This window comes from Impatiens glandulifera, chromosome 1, assembly GCF_907164915.1.
Source record: "Impatiens glandulifera chromosome 1, dImpGla2.1, whole genome shotgun sequence".
Lineage (NCBI taxonomy): Eukaryota > Viridiplantae > Streptophyta > Magnoliopsida > Ericales > Balsaminaceae > Impatiens > Impatiens glandulifera.
The window spans coordinates 76550810-76576608 of record NC_061862.1 but is presented as its reverse complement, the minus strand read 5'-3'; the positions used below and the strand labels follow the sequence as shown (position 1 = coordinate 76576608).

Sequence of the window (25799 nt, the reverse complement as noted above, 5' to 3'; positions counted from 1 at the left end):
GTGTTTCGGGACCCGACAGTATGATTATATAATGTTTAGCTGTTATGGGTCCCGAAAGTCTGGTTTCAGGACCCGAAATAGGGTGTTTCAGGACCCGAAAGTATGATTATATAATGTTTGGCTGTTATGGGTCCCAAAAGTGTGGTTTCGGGACCCGAAATAGGGTATTTCAGGACCCGAAAGTGGGATTATATCATGTTTGGCTGTTATAGGTCCCGAAAATGTGGTTTCGGGACTCAAAATAGGGTGTTTCAAGACCCGAAAGTGGGATTATATCATGTTTGGCTGTTATGGGTCCCGAAATATGTGATTTTGGGACCCGAAATAAGGTGTTTCAGAACCCGAAATAGGTGATTTTGGGAACTGAAAGCTTGGTTTCAGGACCTGAAAGCTTGGTTTTAGGACATGAAATGAGTATTTTCGGGGCCCGAAATGAGTAGTTATCATGGTTTTTAACTGATTATCTGCTTCATAATTTTTAAATGTTTATCTTTTGTTTTTGTAAGGCAAATAAACGTAAAAGAATGCCCAAGAAGCAGATCCCAAAGTAGTTCCCAAATCCCCCAAAGTAGTAGTTCCCAAAGTAGCTCCCAGACCCCAGAGCAACAACTCCCAAAGCATCCCCCCACAACTTATTTTAACTAGGACATCGTCTTATGGACTTTTCAATCTTCTTCAAATGTTGTCTAAGGAACAAAAAGATGTTGTGAAGTAAATAGGCTTTGGCTCTCTACTATCATCATCGCTTTCAAAATGCCCCGGGGACATCTCGTTATCTAGTCAGACAGTTTGATTGTAATAAATGTTCATTCACCCTAGAGAATGGCGATGAAGTGAAAATCGAAGAAGAGGATGTTCATATGATATTGGGTCTTCCCAGAGGGGAGCTGGACATTGTAGAATACGAGAATAACGAGACTAATGACAAGTTGAAGGCATTTAAGACTCGATGGGGTAACCCTGTTAATGGCACTCCTTTAGTGACTACTATGCCGATGAAAATGATTGAGAACAAAGCTGCTGACAACAATTTCAAGATAGTCTTCGTATAATTTGTTGTCAGCTACTTTCTTTGGTGTGATCACCTAGGTCAACTATCCAAGTATATCTCATTTCTGTTATTTTCACTTGCATGACAACATATATATATATTGTTAAATAATTCTCAAATATGTTTTTTTCACTTGTAGGTATAGAATTCTGTAATCTATTTCAGATGTTCATAATGTCAAGAAGTTCAATTGGTGCAAATTTGTACTTGAAGGATTAGTTCAATCATGCACAAAAGTGAAGGAGAATGGAAAACGACATTTCCAAGGACCACAGACGTTCCTTATTGTAAGTTATAACCAATTAATTTCTCTATTTTCAAAAATAATTGGTTTTAACATATGTTTGTTTTCAACTGTGTGCTACGTGTAGAGGGTGAGCAACCCTGAATTGGGAGGAGTTAATGAGCGACGATTTCCTATACTGTCATGTTAGAATGACACGACATTGAACTTTAGGCTGAATACAGAGTGGAAAAATGGAGGATTCGGACGTGGAAGCGTTGTGGGACGAATTCCACTACCAGGGATGTGGGGGAAGAACGATGAGGAGGATAATGATGTGGGGGAGAACGAGGAGGAGGATATGAATGAGGAGGATAATGATTTGTGGGTGTTTGAGCCTCCAAAGGCAGCAGCAGTAGAACCTAAGAAGGCAACACTTAGGAAGAGGTCAGAATTAATGAATTCAACACCTATGAATGATGGCCTACCACCTCTGAATGTAACACCTCTGAACACAGCACCTCCAGATGTAGATAGACTGAATTTTATAGAGAATTTGGTGTGGATTACTAAATGTACATTGATGATTGAAAAAGTCACGAGAAGAATTGAATCTTTAAGTTCAGGCTGGGATGCAACACCATTGTATGACAACGTCATCCACATCATTTACAGAGCAATGAACAAGAATAAACGTTTCAGGGATGCCATGCACAAATACTTCAAGGATCGAACATCCACTATAGAAGTTGGGGTACACAATGAGGGGTGATAAAGAGACCGGTCAAAATGAGGTCGGTCACACTAAGAGGGGTCAAAATGAGGCGGGTCTTGAAGAGGTCGGTCAAAATGAGGTCGGTCACACTAAGGGGGTCAAAATGAGGCGGGTCTTGATGAGGCCGGTCAAAAAGAGGGTGGTCTCGATGAGGCTGGTCAAAAAGAGGGGGGTCTCAATGAGGCCGGTCAAAAAGAGGGGGGTCTCGATCAGGCCAGTCAAAAAGACGAAGAGGAAGAGGAAGAGGAAGTACCTGAAAAAGAGGTGGCTCCAAGAAAAAGAAGGAAAAATCCCGTGCGACAAATGAAAATTCCAGCACACCTTAAATCTCCATATATGACGCAGAACAAGCCGAAGAACTTCGAGTCTGCCCAAATTGATGAAGTCGCACCTGATTTGGTGATACAAAAAGAGGGCGGTCAAGAAGTACATGAAGTTGTGCTGATAGGAAGAGAATTGGTTGCTCCCAAAAAAACATAAAAAATATCCCATAAATATCATGGAAATTCCAGCACGCCTTCAATGTCAATATATGATCAAGAACAAGCAAAGAAATCAAGTTTTCTTCGATTTTGTCATGGTAGATTACCGAGATAAAGTCGTTATAGGGTTTATTTATGCAAATGAAAATGAGAATGCGAGGTAAATCGAGATTTCTTAATTGAATGTTGGTTATATTATGTTTGGATGTTATGGGACCCGAAATTGGTGGTTTCGGGACCCAACCCGAAATAGGGTGTTTCGGGACCCGGAAGTGGGATTAAGGGTTCCAAAAGTGTGGTTTTAGGACCTAAAAGTGTGGTTTCGGGACCCAAAATGGGTGGTTTCTGGACCCGAAATTTGAATTCTTTTGTGTTTGGCTATTATGGGTCCCGAAAGTGTGGTTTCGGGACCCAAAATGGGTGGTTTTAGGACCCGAAAGTTGAATTCTTTTGTGTTTGGCTTTTATGGGTCCAGAAGGTGTAGCTTTGGGACCCGAAATGGGTGGTTTCGGGACCTGAAAGTTGAATTCTTTTGTGTTTGGCTGTTATGGGTCCTGAAAGTGTGGTTTCGGGACTTGAAATGGGTGGTTTCGGGATTCGAAATGGGTGGTTTTGAGACCCGAAAACTTGGTTTTAGGACCCGAAATAGGGTGTTTTGGGACCCGAATTAGGTGGTTTCTTGTCCCGAAATAGGGTGTTTCGGGACCCGAAATAGGTGGTTTTTAACTTATTTTCTTCTTTATGTGGTTTTAGGAATGAAGTATTGTATGTATCCGAGCATACCAATATCAACATAGGGCAATTTCAATCCATGAAAAATAAATGTCATGTTGAAAGTGATATTATTGATGTGTGGGCAAACATGATCAGTCAGCACTGCAAATCATCTTCTGAAGGGAAAATAGTTTTTTCGACAGTCGTTTCTGTAAGTCTATATCTTTCATTGTTGTTTAAACCAATTGTCTTATTGTGATGTTGATTTCATTTGCAGGACTTTTGGGAACTTAAATAACTTGCATTGAAAGAATAATTGAAGAAATGAGAATTTTCAAAATAACACTCGAAGACATGAAAACTGCTAATCTGGTAAGTCCAATATTTTTATATTATCTAATTCTTGCTAATATATGTAATCTGAATCTTGGTGATATTTTTGCAGATATTTTTCCCAAATTTATACAAAAGTCACTATTATGTTGTTGTCATCAATATGCGAAATAAAGTAATTGAAGTCCTCGACAACCTCCCACTAGACCCAGATATAGCATGGGAAGATAAATATGTCATAATTCGGAAACTAGTAATGTTGAAGTGTTTTTTACACATAATGTATGTTAAAGTGTTTATTAACTTTTTTGGTAAAACAGGTACAAAACGTTGTGGAGTACTTCAAAACTATCGACCTAAAGATCGCAACTAAAATTGCCCAATTCCCGTTCAATGTTTTGAAATTACCTTGGCAAAACAGTTCAAATAAAATGGATTGTGCAATATACTATATGAGACATATTCATACTTACATGGGCGATACAAATTGGGATTGTGGTATATTTTATTTGGTTTACAAATCTTTAATAACCGCTGAATTATCATTTTTTGTAGGCAAGGGGAATTCTTGAAACTTTGCGAGTCAAATACACTGCAATGATCGTCCGTTCAAATTTAAACCAAAATATGAAGAACATCTTAAATAATTTTGTCAACATTTTAAAAGAAGATTGTCCTGAAACGTATAAGTTGTATATAAGGATGTCTCTTAATTAATTTAGTACATTTTAGTCAATTATTTTCTTGTCTTCAATTATATTCAATTATTTTCAAGTCTTTAATTATAATCAATTATTTTTGGGACAAGAAAACTATGGATTCGGGACAAGAAAACTAAGTATAAACTAAGTTAAAAAACGCCATTTCGGGACATGAAAACTATGGATTCGGGACAAGAAAATCAAGTATAAACTAAGTTAAAAAATACCATTTTGGGACAAGAAACCACCCATTTATAGTCCCAAAACCAAGCTTTCAGGTCCCGAAACAACACATTTCGGAACAAGAAACAACTCATTTCGGGTCTAGAAACCATCGATTTCGGGTTCAGAAACCACCATTTCGGGACAAGAAAATGGTGGTTTCGGCACCCAAAATGGTTTTAGGACCCGAAATAGATGGTTTCTTATCCCGAAAGTGACAAAAATAAGTGACAACAACATGATCAAATAAGTACTATCTTCGTTAAAGATATGATAAAAATGTAAAAATATTCAAAGTGACAACAACATGTTCAAATAAGTTACTATCTTCGTTGAATGTTATCCCTACATGCATTATTTTCTACATATATTTTAGAGGACAAAAGTGATGTGAAGGATAATTGAGTTGAAAGTGTATCATTCCATTGTTGTTGTTGTTGTGTTGAATCTAAAACTGTAGATGTTGTGGCCATATTTCCCTTTTCTTTGATCTCGAAGTCTTGGGGATTTTGTCAATTAAAGATTGTTTCCTCTTTGTTGGTGGTCGTCCTTGACTTCTAACTTTGTTAGAAGAGTGTATCAAAATGGATGTAGCGGGAGATTGAAATGGAAATGGAGATGAAGATGCTTATGTGCTTTGGTCTTTATATGCTTCAGTGCTTCCATGATTAAGTGACATAAACTGTTCCATCAAGCCTTTTATTCCGTTCATCCAAAAAGAACAACCGACTTCAGATTTTACTCTAACTTGTTGAACCTCTTGCATCAATCGATTTAGACTATTATGATGTTTTTTTCTTCCACGGACATATCTGAATCATAAATGTTGGTGATATTTTGATACCCATGCTTAATATCTTTACGCCACCGGTCCATTATATAATACATTGGTACCTCATTCACCCTCATTTTTTTCAACACGGCCATGATATGCCTACACAAAATACCTCTGAACTCAAACAATCGACATTGACATTTCACATTGCAATTCATTTCAGTGTAATGTACTTTGTAAGAAACATCTCTTACATGTTCTCCATTAACCCCCAAAATGATTTCCTCAACTCTAAATATACAAGCTGACACTTCCTCTTCAATGACTGAGATGTCGCACAACATCAAATCTCTAACTTCTTCTTGAACCAATCTAAATATATCTAGAGTGTAGAAGGTTTGGTATTGCCTTTCAAAGGCAAATCCACTAACAGTTGGTATCAAAGAATTAAACGATTGGAAATCCAATTTCTTTTCTCTCTCGATATTTCTCAACAGAGCCATATCATATTGCTCGACAAATTGTTCAAGGGATGTTTTGGACTACACGTAGTCATCAAAGAAGGCATTCATACTTTCACTCCGTTGAGATGTTGACATCCCGACCCAAAATTGTCCTTTCACATAAACAGGTATCCATTTAGATCTTTCCAAATACAAAGATTTCAACCAAACATTATCTTCCAACTGATAATCTTCAATTAGTCTATTCCAATTCTCTTCGCATTGTTGAATATTTATGGAGTTGTATACTATGTTTTTCAGCCTTTTCTTTATTAGATGGTATCCAATATGGCTTCCAAGTTTTATAAGAAGTTTCTTCATTATATGCCACAAACAAAATCGATGACGAGTTTTAGGAAATACCTTCTCAATTGCAATTGCCATGGATCGACATTGGTTTGTGATTATGGCATTTGAAGGTCTATCATCCATACATTCCAACCAAGTTCTAAACAACCAAGTGAAAGAATTTGAATCTTCACTTGACAATAACCCACATCCAAGCAAAATGGACTGACCATGATGATTAACACCAACAAACGGAGCGAACGGCATGTTATAGCGATTTGTCAAATAGGTTGTATCGAAAGAGATAACATCATGAAAATCTTCAAAGGCAGCCTTGCACCTACCATCTGCCCAAAACACGTTTTTAATTCGGGATTCCTCGTCCAAATCAATAAGGTATAAGAAGTTTGAGTTCCAGGTTTGCATTCTTAAGAAATAATTAGTGAGTGCTTCAGCATCCTCACTCCTTAACCTCAACCTTCGTGCTTCTGTAACGTAATTTCTACATGTTCTCTCATCGAAAGACATGTTTTCATACCCTCCAACTTCAAATACATGTGATTGAAATGTTTTGTCCACAGTTATTCCAGCTTCATCGTTTGTAATCAATCTTCTCTTTACATTTCCGTCAATTACTTTGTAGGATCTAACATGACGTATTCTCTTAGGGCTTAATGTATGGTTGTGCTCGAGAGAAATATTTGTTATCACATATTCCCCTTCATTTCGAACAACAACATTAATCTTTTCTTTACAATATATCTTCGTTATTGGTCTAGGATGATGAAACTTATTTTTGGTCTTCGATTCTTTCATAAAACTCTTGGCACAACCAACGCTGAAGTATTTCCTCTTACCACCTACATTTTTGCTCCCTAACTTGGTAATGCTGAATCCAGTTAAGTGGGCATATGATGTGTAGAATTGAAGAAGTTGTTCTTCGGAAGAAAACGTCATTCCAACACTGGGAATGTGACTACAAAAATTAAGAGCAACCGTAAGAAATAAGTCCCTAAACCACCTTTTCGGGTCCTGAAACCACCCTTTCAGGTCCCGAAACCACGCATTTCAGGTCCTGAAACCACCTATTTCGGGTCCCGAAACACAACATTTCGGGTCCTGAAACACAATATTTTTTGTCCCGAAACACAACATTTTTTGTCCCAAAACTATTTCGGGACAAGAAAGGACCATTTCTTGTCCTAAAACCACCCATTTCGGGACAAGAAAGGGTCCTGGAACCACCTATTTCGGGTCCCGAAACACAACATTTCAGGGTCCCGAAACCACCCATTTCGGGACAAGAAATGGTCCCGAAACCACCTATTTCGGGTCCCGAAACATAACATTTCGGGTCCCGAAACCACCCATTTCGGGACAAGGAAGGACCCTTTCTTGTCCTAAACACCCATTTTGGGACAAGGAAGGACCCTTTCTTGTCCCGAAACCACCCATTTCGGGACAAGGAAGAACCCTTTCTTGTCCCGAAACTAACTATTTCGGGACAATGAATGACCCTTTCTTGTCCCGAAACCAACCATTTCGGGACAAGGAAGGACCCTTTCTTGTTCCGAAACCACCCATTTCAGGACCCGAAATGACCTTTTAGGGTCCCTAAACGACCCTCTTTGGTCCCAAAACTATAATTTCAGGTCTAGAAATGGTAGGTTTCAGGACATTTTGACACATTGAAATGTACATTTTATATCAATCGGGAAATCGGGTACCTTTCAGGTTCAATAGGGGTGAATCTGTTAAAGTTAAGTTCTTCATCTACTTGGTTGTTCAAGTTCGATGCTCCAGTTTCCTAAAAGTTAAAATAGTTCTGAAATAAATCCATAAACCTTTAAATCTGTAAATAAATACATCTGTAAAATGTAAACCCTGGATCTGTAAAATCTAAACCTTAGATCTATAAAAACAAATAATAAATATCCTTAAAAAGGATACAATGAAGAAGTAATTGCAGCTGGAGAAAAGAAATAAATGCAGCCGGAGAAGAGGGAGTCAGAGAAGAGAAATAACTGATGCCGGATACGTTTCAGAGAGAGAAAGAAATGCAGAAATATGAAACCCTATCGGTGAAGAAATAATTTTTTTTTACTTTTTCTCTCTCCTAGCTGGCAAGGACACGTATGATTCGTGGCCTTGCTTTCACTATATAATATTTTTGTTTTAAGATGTAAAATTTGTACCTATTTAATCCAATAGTATAAGAGTCTTGTCTAATAAATTAAAAATTTAAAATTCATTTTTGGTGTCATACTAATTTTTTTAGGAAATTAATATTTTTAAAGTTTTGAAGTTGTGTGACTGAATTAAAATTAATAAATGTAATAAAATTTATAAATATATGTCTAACTTATATTTAAAATGTTACTTTATTTAAATTAATATATAATAAAATATTTAACCATCAAAATATTTTCAAATAATTTTATATAAAAAAATTCATTTTCAGGAAGACAAAAATTTATCTTCTAAAGTGTTTCAAAACATTTATATCTAAATAGAATAATATCCACATTAGTTTTATAAACAATACATAATTAATTATTTATATAAGTGAAATAATTAAAACATAAAATTAGAAAAAAAATTTAATTTTTTTATAAAATCCAAATTGAATCACACTATATAATATATTAATAATTTCTACATTCAATAGTTTAAAAATATTTTATCAAATACAATAAACATAAATTTTTATTTTAATTAAATTTTGTTATATAAAAAAATAACACATTTAAGTTCCATTTTTTTTATTTACATCTTTACACTTGAATTATAAAAAAATTTAATAATTATTTGAATTTTATTACATAAATTTTACCATTATATTGTTTGATACTAAGTTTATAGTATTATAATATAGACACTATATATATTAAATATATAATTTTAAAATATTTTAATATTGTTCTTTCATTTAATATATTTTTTTAATATTTTGTAGAGTCATTTAATCTTATATTTATTATAATTTTTGTTATAGAAATTTTTTTTAGATACAAATGAAATTAATTATTACAAATATGATTATTTTATTCAAAATTTTAGTTTATTCGTTCTATTAATTTAATTTAATTTTACATTTTTTTAACGTAAATTATCATTTTATCTTAAATAAGTAAAAATGATATTTTAGCAAAAATATGTTTGTATTTTTTCCCTTTTAAACATATTTATTTCAGTTTTTACTTTATTCTCTAAAACATTTTAGAAACAGTTAATTATTAATCAAATATTAATTAAAATATATGTGAAATATCTATTAAAAAATAATACTGAATCATTACATAAATTTTATAGTATCAATATTGTTCTTTACATAAATTTTATAGTATCAATATTGTTCTTTCATTTATTTTATTCTTTTTATATTGTGTGGAGTAATCTAATCTCATATTTATTATAATTTTTTTATAAAATCATTTTTTAGATACATTTAAAATAAATTATTACAAATATGATCATTTTATTCAAAATTTTAATTTTTTTCATTCTATTAATTTAATTTAATTTTCCCATTTGTTTAATGTAAATTATCACTTTATCTTAAATAGGCAAAAATAATATTTTAACAAAATATGTTTGTATTTTTTCTCTTTTGATCATAATTATTTCAACTTCTACTTTATTCTCTCACAAATTTTGAAAACAGTTTATTATCTATCAAACGTTAAAATATTAATTAAAATATATGTGAAATATCTATTAAAAAATAATACTGAACCATTACATAAATTTTATAGTATCAATATTGTTTTATTTGTTCCATTTTTTAATATTGTGTAAAATAATTTAATCTCATATTTATTATAATTTTTTTAGATACAATTGAAATAAATTATTATAAATATGTTTATTTTATTTAAAATTTTAGTTTTTTTGTTTTATTAAATTAATTTAATTTTCCTATTTTTTAACGTTAGTTATCAATTTATGATAGGCAAAAATAATATTTTAGCAAAATATGTTTGTATTTTTTCTCTTTTGATCATAATTATTTCAACTTCTATTTTATTCTCTCAAAAATTTCGAAAACACAACTTATTATTCATTAAAAGTCAAAATATTAATTAAAATATATTTGAAATATTTATTAAAAATTAATATTGAACCATATTTTCTATGTCAACACCATAAAATTCATATTTTAAAACTACATATACTTAAGTGCTATTATATATATAATTTTTTTTTTGTTAAACAATAACATTAATTATTATTTTAATTAAAATAATAATAACTCAATTTTATAATATTTGTGTAAAAAATATATATTTATAATAATATTATAAATTAAAATAGTATATATTTATCAATTATTTAAAACATGTTAAAATATAGAGTTAAATATATTTTATATTATTTGAATATATATATATATATCTAATCTATTTATTATATTTTTTTATTATATATATACATATAATTAAAATATTAATATTATTTATTAAAATATAATTTTATTATAAAATATCTTAGACTTTGTTATAAAATAATAAAAGTAAATAATTAAATAATATAAAAATTAATTTAAAAAAAAACTTTTAGAAAAAATCTTCGGATTTCAAATGCTCGTCTTTTTTCCTTTTCATTTTTCTTCAAATTAAGTTCGAATATTTTCTTTTAGGTCCTTCATAATAAAATTTAATTTAATATATAAAACACGTTTCAAAAAACTAACTAAATAATGATAGAATTAACAATGGATATGATTAAATTCAGACTAAATCATATTATTATTAATATAATATGAATATATTAAATAGGATAATCAAGAAAAATATTATAAAATAATGTGAATAATAAATAAATTAATTAAACGTTATAATAAATAATAATAATATTTCAAAAAAAATTGGAAAATAGTCAAAAATCTTAGGCTATGAATATAGAGATTATTTGCATTTAAAAAATTATTTTTATTTTATTAATTAGTCATAACTTTAATCATTACTCATACTTTGAACATATTGAATTCAAAAGAAGATCGATGAAATGCGTATGATGTTGTTGCAACTGTCTGAAACGACCAGATTCAAAAGAAGATCGATGAAATGCGTATGATGTTGTTGCAGCTGCCTGAAACGATCAAATTCCTGAAAAAAAATGCAAAACAATGAACAAAATATTGTTGAAACATAACATAATACAAATTCAATTATTGAAAACATTATATTGATAGAGAAATTTAGAATATTACGAGTCAATACAGAGATAACAAGCTTGGAGACCGAGGATGTTGTTATAGCTGCCTGAAACGATCAAATTCCTGGAAAAAAATGCAAAATAGTTAACAACGAATTGTTGAAACATAACATAATGCAAATTCAATTATTGAAAACATGATATTAATAGAGAAATTGAGAATATTATGAGTCGATTTGGAGATATCACTATTCTCTCTTCAATTGAATATATATTGGTTTAATTGTAGTTATATAAGTTGATATAATCATTATTTAATGTTAAATTAAATTAATAGATAATTATAATATGATAACTGAATTTTTTTTTTATTTTTGTATATTTTCATATTTCATATTTAATGTTAAACTGAATTATTATAGATAATTTTTTTTATAATTAATATAATAAGATAATTGAATTCTTATTATTCTTGCAGTTTTTTATAATTAACATTTAATATTAAATTTAATTAATATATATAATATTTTAGATGAGAATTATTAGGTTTATTTTTAAAATAATTAATAAAAAATTATTATTATATATATATAAGTATATATATAGAAGAGTGATAGGGAAGGGAATTTGAGGGAAGGAATGATGTGTCACTACATCACTGGTAGTGCTGTTCCTGAGATTTTTTAGGCCTTAGGCGAAAACACGAAATTGGGGCCCTACGCATAAACTTCACTTGTGTTTCACCGATGATCTTTAATAACCTTCCAATATCTACAAAGATGCAACATAAATTGTCAACGAAAGTGACTTCTTCTTGCATTTTTAGATGCAAAATCATTAATAATTGTATCGTAATCAATATATTTCAAAAAATCTTTTTCAATACATAAAATAGCAAGTCCATTCAATCTATTTTGAGACATCGAAGATCTTAGATAATTTTCAATAATTTTAACTTAGAAAACTTCTTTCAGCAGAAGCTACCGTAACAGGCAATGTTAGTAAAATTCGATATACAATAGAGACATTAGGATAGCAATCTATTGACATTACAAAATCAAGAATTTCAGCAGCGGGCATATCCAAACTAGGTAAAGCAACTTGTAGCATTTTTAGTTCAGAAAACAAATCACTCAAATTAACATCACACGTACCTTCATGAGAAAATACATTACAAAATGTGCTACACTTTTCTTTCAATTTGTTTTCATTCAATGCCTTCAACTTTCCAGAATTCATAAGGAACCCAAATAAGTCATTAAACTCATTCAATTGTTCAAACCTATGTTTTAGGGATGCAATTCTTTATCAATAGTTTCATCTTGTTCTAACCTTTTCTTCAAGTCCCACCAGGTTTTCATATTTTTGTAATGTTCAGCGTTGCGCTCATGCTCTTCAAGAATCCTACTAATATTTTTCCAATCCCTGCATCCTTCATTTGCATGTGAGCTGCTATTGTGATTTAATTTAAATAACTTACAACAAAAGCAAAACACATTATCCACTGATTTTGAATAAACCAACTATTTTCTATCCCTTTCTTCTCCATTACTTAACTTTTGAGAATAGTGAAAATAAGAAAAGCGCTTAGAAATATGATCATAAGGAAACTCAAGATTTAATTCCCGTCTAGGACCCTTTTCAACCAATAAATCTCTTGTTTTATTATCAAGATTATCCCAATTTATAGGATCATATATATCTACTAGGGATTTATCCACAAGAGAGATAGAAACCTTAAGGCTCAACCCAGCGAAACAGAGCTACCGTCGAAATTATTTTGTTGTCGGTTTCGTTGTCGGTTTCGTTGTGAGTTTCGTTGTCGATTTTGTTGTCGATGTAGGATATAGAGACTGAGAGTGACAGATAGTAGGGTTTTCAATTTTTTGTTCTGATAGTGTTAGATTGTTTCTCTATTTGGGCTATAGAGCCATAGGCCAAAAAATTTAACATAATAAAAAAATTAAAGAATAAGAAACTAAAAATCTTTACTAATACCTAGCATATATAAAAAAAATGGGCCCCTTTTTGGTCCTAGGTCGTGGCCTAGGCTGCCTACCCCTCTGGGCCGGGCCTGATCACTGGGTTGGAAAAAGATAAAAGGTGAGGAGAAAAAAGAGAGAAAAATTTTGTTATTTTTTTACCTAATCAAATTACGCCACATCATTCCCTCCCCATTCCCCCCTCAAATTCCCCTCCCTTTCTCATATATATATATATATAAGAGTAACGACATAGAATAATTAATAATGAAACTTCTTTAATAGAATGGATGAATATATATATATGAATATATATATATATATATTTATATATATATATATAAGAATATATATATATATATGAATATATATATATATATATATATATATATATTTATATATATATATATATATATTCTATATATATATATTTATATATATATATATTCATCCATTCTATTAAAGAAGTTTTATTATTATATATATATATATATATATATATATATATATATTATTTTTTATTAAATTCTCCCTCCCAATCATTTCTCTTCTTTATATATATTTATATAAAGAAGTTTCATTATATATATATATATATATATATTAATTTTCATTAAATTTCCCCTCCCAATCATTTCTCTTTTTTTGAGAAATGATTGGGAGAGGGAATTTGAGTGAGGGAATGATGTGGCGAATTTGATTAGCAAAAAATAACAAAATTTTTCTCTCTTCACCTTTTATCCTTTTCTAACTAGATGTAGTGACACATCATTCTCTCCTCATTCCCTTCTTGAGCTTAAGGGTTGGTTTCTCTACCAAGCAAGGGATTAAGACGGTTAAATTTGAGACAAAAGGTCATTAATGACTTGTCACTTCCTCGAGCAAATATATGACAGAATTATATTTGCTCGATAAGTGGGATGACCTATGATTATAGGGGAAATGATAACATGGTTCAACCTTTCTCTTTTGATTGAACAATGATAAAGTTGAACTTTATCATTTTTTCAAATAATTCGGTTTCGGGGTATGTTGACGACATGAGGAAAAAGATGACCTCAGTCGTAGACGCGGGCGAACCCGAGGGTGTGGATGCTGGTAGGCTATTTTGGCGATGGGCAACGATGACTTGGGTTTCACGTGTTGATTTAAGGAGAGCCTAGGCCTTCTGCATGGGGTTGGGTCTAGCCTATGTGGTTGTGGCCTGATTCGGTTTCTACTTGGCCGAGTCGCAGCCTTTTTACATATTTTTTTCCCTTCCAACTTACAAATTACATAATTTTTTTTTTGTATTTTTGGATTTTATTTAAAATTAGTTAATATTTTAACATTTTTAAAATTTAATGAATACAACGTGGTTTCTAAATTAATTATTTATTTATATAGGCGCAATAAATCTATGAAAAACTATTTTGACTGCTATGAAAAAATAAATTTAAGTGTGCAATATAATATTTTAATATTAAAATTAATAAATATGATTAATTAGTTTAATTGATTAATTGTTTTTTTTCTTAAATGTTCTAAATGACTAAAGTCTTATTCTATGTTACTAACACATTTGGTTATTTAAATAATTTATCATTCTCACATTTTATTTCATATTAACCAAAATTCTAAATTAATATCTTTTATTTATTTTTTAAAATAAATCATTTTCATTTAAAATTAATATCATTTAAATTCATTAATAACTAAACTTTTTCATAATTACAATTCAAATAATATTATTTAATTAACCAAAATAAAAATACATTTAAGTTAAAAACTCACTAGCATCATGATTTTATTTTTATTTTTAAAATAATAACTTTGAGTTCTTATACTTCGATTGCATGACTATATTATGGTCCGTCATTTTGAGAATTTTGTTTTGATTTTTAATCCATGGATGTGCCACATATTTTGTTTGTAGAGGAACAAGTCTAATTTACTTAAAAATTTAATTATGAAAAATAATATTTAATATGAAAATTTTAATTTAATATAACATTAAAAATTCGCTGAATTAGACGTCTCTCACATATTTACCCGGTGTTAATCTATATATATCTTAAGAGAAATGATATTCTCAACGAAGGGTTAGCGAAAGTAAGACCACGAATCTTACGTGGCCTTGCCAGCTAGGAGAGAGAAAAAAAAGAAATAAAATAAAATCAAACGTTTCAGTTACCCCTTTCTTCTTTCCTCTCTTTCTTCTTTTCATTTATCACTTCCGACGAACTTCTTCTTTGGAGATTTTTCTCTCCGGCATCCCCGACTTCTTCAACTTTCTTCATCTTCTTTCGATCGAAAATGGTAGGTCTTCTCCTTCATTGTGTATGTTCACTTCATTGTCTGCATTCGTCGTGTTCAGTTCATACTTTTTTTCAGGCTGGTGGTCCAGGTACATCTCCATGCAAGACTCCAAGATCTCCAAGAACAAGGTAAATAACATATTCTCTTTTAGAATACTAGATCATTTTGATGATTTGAAGACCGTTTAGGTTTTTGCAGTTAGGGTTAGGGTTAGGGATTTTTATGATTATGATGATTTTAAAGATTTTAACGATAGAAAGGGATGATTATTGTGTATTTGCTGCATTATGGGTCCCGAAAGTGTTTGGCTGTTCCCGAAAATTTAATTTTTGATATGTTTGGCTGTTATGGGTCCCGAAAGTGTTGTTTAGGGACCTGAAAGTATGATTATATAATGCAGAAATGTGATTTTGATGTGTTTGGTGAATTAAGGGCCCTGAAAGTGTGTTTTCGGGACCTGAAATGTGTTGTTTCGGGATCCTAAAATGTGATTTTGATATGTTTGGCTGTTATGGGTCCCGAAAGTGTGGTTTTGGGACCCGAAATGTGTTATTTCGGAACCCAAAATAGGGTGTTTCGGGACCCTCAAAATCGGATTTTGATATGATTGGTTGTTATGGGTCCTGAAATTGTTGTTTCAGGACCCGAAATGCGTTGTTTCAGGACCCGAAATGTGTTGTTTCGGGACCCTAAAATGTGATTTTGATATGGTTGGCTATTATGGGTCCCGAAAGTGTGGTTTCGGGACCCGAAATGTGTGGTTTCAGGACCCGAAATGTGTTGTTTCGGGACCCTAAAATGTGATTTTGATATGTTTGTCTGTTATGGGTCCCGAAATTGTTGTTTTGGGACCCGAAATGTGTTGTTTCGGGATCCTAAAATGTGATTTTGATATGTTTGGCTGTTATGGGTCCTGAAAGTGTGGTTTTGGGACCCGAAATGTGTTATTTCGGGACCCAAAATAGGGTGTTTCGGGACCCTCAAAATCGGATTTTGATATGATTGGTTGTTATGGGTCCTGAAATTGTTGTTTCAAGACCCGAAATGCGTTGTTTCAGGACCCGAAATGTGTTGTTTCGGGACCCTAAAATGTGATTTTGATATGTTTGGCTATTATGGGTCCCGAAAGTGTGGTTTCGGGACCCGAAATGTGTGGTTTCAGGACCCGAAATGTGTTGTTTCGGGACCCTAAAATGTGATTTTGATATGTTTGGCTGTTATGGGTCCCGAAATTGTTGTTTTGGGACCCGAAATGTGTTGTTTCGAGATCCTAAAATGTGATTTTGATATGTTTGGCTGTTATGGGTCTCGAAAGTGTGGTTTTGGGACCCGAAATGTGTTATTTAGGGACCCAAAATAGGGTGTTTCGGGACCCTCAAAATCGGATTTTGATATGATTGGTTGTTATGGGTCCTGAAATTGTTGTTTCAGGACCCGAAATGCGTTGTTTCGGGACCCGAAATGTGTTGTTTCGGGACCCTAAAATGTGATTTATATATGTTTGGCTATTATGGGTCCCGAAAGTGTGATTTCGGGACCCGAAATGTGTGGTTTCAGGACCCGAAATGTGTTGTTTCGGGACCCTAAAATGTGATTTTGATATGTTTGGCTGTTATGGGTCCCGAAATTGTTGTTTTGGGACCCGAAATGTGTTGTTTCGGGACCCGAAATGTGTTGTTTCGGGACCCTAATATGTGATTTTGATATGTTTGGCTGTTATGGGTCCCGAAAGTGTGGTTTCGGGACCCTAAAATGTGATTTTGATATGTTTGGCTGTTATGGGTTCCAAAAGTGTGGTTTTGGGACCCGAAATGTGTTGTTTCGGGACCCTAAAATGTGATTTTTATATGTTTGGCTGTTATGGGTCCCGAAAGTGTGGTTTTGGGACCCGAAATGTGTGGTTTCGGGACCCTAAAATGTGATTTTGATATATTTGGCTGTTATGGTCCCGAAAGTGTGGTTTCGGGACCCAAAATGTGTTGTTTCAAGACCCGAAATGTGTGGTTTCGGGACCCGAAATAGGGTTTTAGGACCCGAAATGGTGTTTCGAGGCCTGAAATAGCGTGTTTCAGGGCCCGAATTGAGTAGATATCCTGGTTTTTATCTGATTATATTCTTAATGGATTTTAAATGTTTATCTTTTGTTTTTGTAGGGCAAATAAACGTAAAAGAATGCCCAAGAAGCAGATCCCAAAGTCCGAATTCCCAAATCCCCTAAAGCTCCCAAAGTTGTTCCGAAATCCCCTAGAGCAGCAGCTCCCAAAGTAGCCCCACACAACCTATTTTTAACTAGGACATCGTCTTTTGGGCTTTTCAATCTTCTACAACTGTTGTCTAAGGATCAAAAAGATGCTGTGAAGTCAATAGGATTTGGCCATCTAGTTTTATTATCGCTTTCAAAATGCCCCAGGGAGATCTCTCGTTATCTAGTTAGACAGTTTGACTGTGATAAATGTTCATTCACTTTAGAGAATGGCGAGTAAGTGAAGATCGAAGAAGAAGATGTTGAAATGATATTGGGTCTCCCTAGAGGGGAGTTGGACATTGTAGAATATCAGAATAACGAGACTAATGACAAGCTGAAGGCATTTAGGACTCGTTGGGGTAACCCTCTTAATGGCGCTCATTTAGTGGCTGCTATGCCTACGAAAATGATTGAGAACAAAGCTGCTGACAACAATTTCAAGATAGACTTCGTATTATTTGTTGTCAGCTACTTTCTGTGGTGTGATCACCTAGGTCAACTATCCATGTATATCTCATTTCTGTTATTTTCATTTGCATGACAACTTATATGACATGTTAATTAATCCTCAAATATGTTTTTTTCACTTACATGTATAGAATTCTGAAATCTATTTCAGATGTTCATAATATCAAGAAGTTCAATTGGTGCAAATTTGTACTTGAATGATTAGTTCAATCATGCACAAAAGTGAAGGAGAATGAAAAACGATATTTCCAAGGACCACAAACGTTCCTTATTGTAAGTTATTACCAAATTATTTCTCTGTTTACAAAAATAATTGGTTTTAATTAACATATGTTTGTTTTCAGCTGTGCTACGTGTATAGGGTGAGCAACCCTCAATTGGGAGGAGTTAATGACCGTCGATTTCCAATACTATCATGTTGGAATGACATGATGTTGAAGTTTAGGCTGGATACAGAGTTGGAAAATGGAGGATTCAGACGCGGAAGCGTTGTGGGACGAATTCCACTATCAGGGATGTGGGGGAGAACGATGAGGATAATGATGTGGGGGAGAACGAGGAGGAGGAGAACGAGGAGGAGGATATGAATGAGGATGATATGAATGATGGGGTGTCTGAGACCCCAAAGGCGACGACAGCAGCATCAGAACCTAGGAATAAGTCACCACCTCGGAAGAGGTCACCACCAAGGAATATGAATGATGGCCAACCATTTCTTAATATAACACCTCTGAACACAGCTCCGAACTTAGATAGAATGACTTTTACAGAGAATTTGGTTTGGGTTACGAAATGTACAGTGATGCTTGAAAAAGCCATGAGAAAAATGGAATCTATAAGTTCAGGCTGGGATGCAACGCCATTGTATGACAACGCCATGCACATCATTTACAGAACAATGGACAAGAATAAACTTTTCAGGGATGCCATGCATAAATACTTCAAGGATCAAACACCAAATGAAGAGGGATGTGACAAAGAGGCCGGTCAAAATGAGGCTGCTCAAAATGAGGGGGGTGACAAAGAGGCCGGTCACAAGGAGGTGGGTCTTGATGAGGCCGGTGACAAGGAGGTGGGTCTTGATGAGGCCGGTGATAAGGAGGCTGCTGCTCAAAATGAAAGGGGTCTTAATGAGGGGTGTCACACTAAGGACGATGGAAGAGAGGTTTCTCCACAGACATATATGAATCATAAATGTTGGTGATATTTTGATATCCACACTTAATATCTTTACGCCACCGGTCCATTATATAATACATTGGTACCTCATTCACCGTCATTTTTTTCAACACAGCCATTATATGCCTACACAAAATACCTCTGAACTCAAACAATCGACATTGACATTTTACATTACAATCATTTTCTATGTAATGTACTTTGTAAGAAACATCTCTTACATGTTCTCCATTAACCCCCAAAATGATTTCCTCAACTCTAAATATACAAACTGACCCTTCCTCTTCAATGACTGAGATGTCGCACAACATCAAACCTCTAACTTCTTCTTGAACCAATCTAAATATATCTAGAGTGTAGAAGGTTTGGTATTGCCTTTCAAAGGCAAATCCACTGACAGTTGGTATCAAAGAATTAAACGATTGGATATCCAATTTCTTTTCTCTCTCAATATTTCTCAACAGAGCCCTATCATATTGCACGACGAATTGTTTGAGGGATGTTTTGAACTGCACGTACTCATCAAAGAAGGCGTTCATACTTTCACTCCGTTGAGATGTTGACATGCCGGCCTAAAATTGTCCTTTGACATAAACAGGTATCCATTTAGATCTTTCCAAATACAAAGATTTCAACCAAACATTATCTTCCAACTGACAATATTCAATTAGTCTATTCCAATTCTCTTCATATTATTGAATATTTATGGAATTGTATACTATGTTTTTCAGCCTCTTCTTTATTAGATGGTATTTAGTATGACTTCCAAATTTTATAGGAAGTTTCTTTATTATATGCCACAAACAAAATCGATGATGAGTTTTAGGAAATACCTTCTCAATTGCAATCTCCATGGATCGACATTGATCTGTGATTATGGCATTTGGAGGTCTATCATGCATACATTCCAACCAACTTCTAAACAACCAAGTGAAAGAATTTGAATCTTCACTTGACAATAACCCACATCCAAGCAAAATGGATTGACCATGATTATTAACACCAACAAACGGAGCGAAATGCATGTTATAGCGATTTGTCAAATAGGTCGTATCGAAAGAGATGACATCATGAAAATCTTCAAAGGCAGCCTGTTAGGATCTAGGCCGCGGCTGGGGGACCGAGGTTGGCCGGTTTGCGCGTCTCACTCAAAGGTGGTGATTAATCCGGTTAGAGATTAACACCGGGGTTTCAATACTACACAAACTTTCACAAACCCTTGAACCGAGTTCAAGTGCGGAAGTGGTTTGTTTTAGGTTGAAGCAGCACACATACGAGATAGGCAGAACCGGATTTGAATAAGACAGGTTTAGAGATTGTTGGGTCGGTTTTGCAGCTTGGTAATTCGGTGATGTTGAATCGGTTGGAGCGGTATTAGTAGGTTAGTGCAGATCGGTTAGAATGTAAAGCATGCGGAAAGTAAATAACTAGACAGGTTTTTATTGATGTTCGGAGATGAAACTTCTACGTCACCTCTTCCTCTCGAAACCGCGAGAAGGATATTCACTAAGGAATACACACACAATCCGATCGAGACTTATTTTCTGCTCGATAACACCCGTACAATTTTAACCGAAATTGTAATTACTCTTCAAATAAACGCTTAAGCTCTTTAGAGATAGAACACGATTTTTTTTACTTAGGCTGTAGAAAACTTTCAGAACTTGTAACCGCATTTATTCCTCTTCAACTCCTTCTTTTATAGGTGAAATGTGTCAACGACCACATTTCATTTCCTTGAATCTGATTGGTTGAGTAGAGGTTCAGTGATTCAGACCTGACGGTCAACTCTTCAGACCTGACGGTCTAGTCTTCAGACCTGGTGGTCTAGTCTTCCAGTGTGTAGGTAAAACCGGCTAGGTTTGTCTTTTACTCAATATGGCAACTGTCGGTTGGACAGTTACCTATACCTGGAAGATTGCCTTTCTGATTTATCCTGGAGTGGAAGAAACTTGTAGGACAATCTTCTGCAGCCTGCAGACTGTCCTCAGACTTGTATGAATATAGCAATACTAAGTTTGTTCCTTCGGTATCATCCTCAACAGATACTCGAAGTGTCTTTTTATACTGGTCGGTTGTTTATGTTAACCGGATGACTTCCGGTTTTTCCATACCTTCTGATTGACCGACTGTTCAATGATTCTGGCCTTCTGATTTGACCAATCTTGTCTTTCTTATTCGGTCAGGTTTTTGGTCGGTTTGATTGCTTGACCGGTTGAGTTTCTTAACCGGTTGAGTTCTTTGACCGGTTGAATTCTTTGACCGGTTGAATTCTTTAACTAGTTGAATTCTTTGCCTGTTCCTGCACAAGGGATTTGTTTTTGTTAAGTTTTATTTAACCGATTTAATTTTATCTAACACAGCCCTACACCTACCATCTGCCCAAAACACGTTTTTAATTCGTGATTCCTCGTCCAAATCAATAAAGTAGAAGAAGTTTGAGTTCCTGGTTTGCATTCTTAAGAAATAATTAGTGAGTGCTTCAGCATCCCCACTCCCTAACCTCAACCTTTGTGCTTCTATAACGTAATTTCTACATGTCCTCTCATCGGAAGACATGTTTTCATATTACAAGTGATTGAAATGTTTTAGGCACAGTTATTCCAGCTTTATCGTTTGTATCCAATCTTCTCTTTATATTTCCGTCAATTACTTTGTAAGATCTAACATGACATATTCTCTTAGGGCTTAATGTATAGTTGTGCTCAAGAGAAATATTTTTTTCACATATTCCCCTTCATTTCGAACAACAACATTAATCTTTACTTTACAATCTGTCTTCGTTATTGGTCTAGGCTGATGAAACTTATTTTTTGCCTTCGATTCTTTCATAAAACTCTTGGCACAACCAACGCTGAAGTATTTCCTCTTACCACCTACATTTTTGCTCCCTAACTTGGTAATGCCGAATCCAGTTAAGTGGGCATATGATGTGTAGAATTCAAGAAGTTGTTCTTCGGAGGAAAATGTCATTCCAACACTAGGAATATGACTGCAAAAATTAAGTGAAACCATAAGAAAAAAGTCCATAAACCACCCATTTCGGGTCCTGAAACCACGTATTTTGGGTCCTGAAACACAACAATTTTTGTCCCGAAATGGTTGGTTTCAGGACAAGAAAGGACCATTTCTTGTCCCGAAACGACTCATTTCGGGTCCCGAAACACATAATTTTTTGTCCCAAAACACAACATTTTTTTTCACGATTGTTAGGATCTAGGTCGCGGCTGGGGGACCGGGGTTGGGCCGGTTAGCGCGTCTCACTCAAAGGTGGTGATTAATCCGGTTAGAGATTAACACCGGGGTTTCAATACTACACAAACTGTCACAAACCCTTGAACCAGGTTCAAAGGCGGAAGATGTTTGTTTCAGGTTGAAGCAGCACACTCACGAGATAGGCAGAACCGGTTTTGGATAAGACAGGTTTGGAAGTTGCTGGGTCGGTTTTGTAACTCAGTGATTCGGTTTAGGTAGTGTAGGGTCGGTCAAAGCGGTGTAAGTAGGTTAGTACAGATCGGTAAGATTGTAGAACCGGCAGAAAGTAAATAACAAAACATGTTTTTATGGATGTTCGGAGATAAAACTCCTACGTCACCCCTTCCTCTCGAAACCGCGAGAAGGATATTCACTAAAGAATACAAACACAATCCGATCGAGACTTATTTCCTGCTCGATAACACCCGTACAATTTACACCAAAATTGTAAATACACACTTCAATTTAGCACTTAAGCTTTTCTAGAGATAGAACACAATCTTATCACTTGTAAATTAATTGTCCACTGTGTCCCGCATTTACTCCTCTTCAGCTCCTCCTTTTATAGGTGAAATGTGCCAACGGTCACATTTCATTTCCTTGAATTTGATTGGTTGAGCAGAGGTTTAGTGTTTGAGACCTGGCGGTCAACTTTTTAGATCTGGCGGTCTGTTCTTTCAGTATGTAGGTCAAACCGGCTAGGTTTGTCTTTTACTCAATGTGGTAACTGTCGGTTAGACAGTTGTCTGTACTTGGAAGATTGTCTTTCTGATTTATCCTGAAGTGGAAAGATCCTGTAGGACGGTTTTCTGCAGCCTGCAGACTTTCCTCAGACTTGTATGAATATGGAAATGTTCAGTATGTTTCTTTGGTATCATTCTCAATAGATACCCAAAGTATCTTCTTATGCTGGTCGGTTATTTGTCTTAACCGGATGGCTTCCGGGCTGGTCGGTTATTTGTCTTAACCGGATGGCTTCCGGTTATTGCTTTGGCTTCTGGTCGGTTAATGATCGACTATCTAGTGTTTCTGGCCTTTGGTTTTGACCGATCTTGCCTTCTTTGTGCGGTCATGTTTCTGGTCGGTTTAGGTGTTTGACCGGTTGAGCTTCTTAACCGGTTCATTGATTTGACCGGTCCGATTCTTTGTCTGTTCCTGCATGGGAAATTTATTTGTGTTAAGTTCTATTAACCGGTCAAATTTTATCTAACAATTTCTCCCTTTTTGATTATTTTATTTAAAATTATCAAAATCATGTAAGATTGCAAATGTAGGCCGGTTTTGTGAGTTTTATTTTGGCCGGATTTTTGGAAACTGACTTGGGAGGATTTTTCGAAAAATTTTGGAAAATTTTGAGAAAATTTTGAAAAATTTTGAGAAAATTTTGAAAAATTATGTCTTTTATCTTATCAATTTCTCCCTTTTTGATTATTTTATTTAAAATATTCAAAATCCAGTCGGAATGCAAATATAGGCCGGTTTTCAAAAAATAACTATATATATATAAGTAAAGATAACCGCAAAAGGGCAAAAATATTATATATGTAGAAACCGAAATAAACATAAGTAAAAAAGAAAGTCCCGAGTTTAATCTAGATGGCAGGAAGTCTCCCATCAGGTCATCTGGTCGTTGTCCCATGGCCGATTGAGCCGGCCTTGAAGAAGAACCTCCTGCTTCCGTGGTGTCCTTGTGAGGAAAGAACGGTTGAGCGACCGTGCTGACTGGAACCGCATTGAAAACTCGTTGTCTTGTATGTCGCGGCTCGAGATCCTCTTCGATGTCATCCTCGGTTTGCAGAATCGGGTCCTGTAGAGAGTCAATAACTGTCTCGTTGATTCTGCCCAGCATCTCGGCGACTTGAGTCTTTCTTGAAGGAACTTTCCTCTTTCGTGTTGCCGGAACCGAAGAGGAGGGAGTCGCATTGGACTTCTTGTGAGCCTTTTCGAAATTGTGGTATGTGTCTTGCTGAGCTTTTAACCGGTTGGCATCTTCGTCTTGTTTTGCCTCCATGATTTTTGCGAGTTCCGGATTTCTGGCCGCTATATTTCGTGTGCGTTCGGCCAATTCCGCATCAGACAATCGCGATGCTTCCTTCGTTTTCCGCGTTTCTTCGTCCAGCGCATCTTGAAGTTCCTTAGCCGCCTAAGCGTTTGCCTCCTCAACCGCTTTATCGGCAGCTAACTTGGCCTTTATCAGTTCATTCACCTGTTCGGTGACCGCCTTGAGGTCGGCTTCAAGTTTGTCGTTTCGCTCCTCAAGACTTGCATTCTTTTCTTCAAGGCTTGTGACTCTGTCAAGTGTGGAACCGGCTTCGGTGCTTGACCGCCCCAGGTCCTCATCGACCTTTGTAAGCCGTTGCTCGGTTTTCCCTTGAAACCGTTCCAAGTCATCCACCAGCTTTGAAGATGTGTTTTCCAAGGCTATGGTTCGCTTAAGATGAGCATCGTACAGAACACTGTCGTCACGGTAGTTGACTTCGACCTCTGTGATCCGCTCGTTTGCCTTCCCAAGATCATTCCTTGTTGTCTCGGCCATCTTGATTACTTGAACTGTGACGTTCTTAATTTTCTTCTTCCACGGCTTAACCGCGGTGTTGACAAACTCTTGAATGAGAGACTTGACTTTTTCTTCTGTGACGGCCGGTTCTGAATCCCGGACTTGATCAGATTCAAGATTGTTGGTTTCATTGATAGCCTAATCCGCTAGAGGAGACTTATCACCTAGGTTCTGACCGTCAACATCCTCATGACGCGTAGAGTGCGTTATATTTTGTTGTTCGCGCACCGCTTCAAGCCGCGCCACTTCGTCGATAAATTCTCCTTTCTTGACTGCAATGATATCCAACACCAAGAGTTGTAGTTAAGACTTCAGTGTTCCCGGAATATACCTTTCTGTAAGCTTTCGCATATGTTCGGTTAGCTTTTACAGCCGAGCACGCGGTTCCACTATTGCGTGTCGGTCCATGGCTTCGTTGGGATCCTTGGCTTTTGTTAGGATGATGATGTCTTCCTCTATCTTCATCAACCTATCGAATCTTTGTCCGGAGGTTAGGCCCGGTAGTATATGTTTGAAGAATTTGTCGCATCGGTACTTGAACCACTCACTATATACTTCGGAAGCTGCTTGAGCTTGCAGATCGATTTCCTC

General features: G+C 34.8%; 1 protein-coding gene across 1 annotated transcript; it reads right to left on the bottom strand.

Moving 5' to 3' along the window:
* Positions 1-24794: 24794 nt before the first annotated feature.
* Positions 24795-25187, bottom strand: LOC124932945 (UPF0134 protein MPN_138-like). Its single transcript, XM_047473662.1, has one exon. The coding sequence runs from the start codon at positions 25185-25187 to the stop codon at positions 24795-24797; it is 393 nt and encodes a 130-aa protein (XP_047329618.1).
* Between the last annotated feature and the right edge of the window lie 612 nt (positions 25188-25799).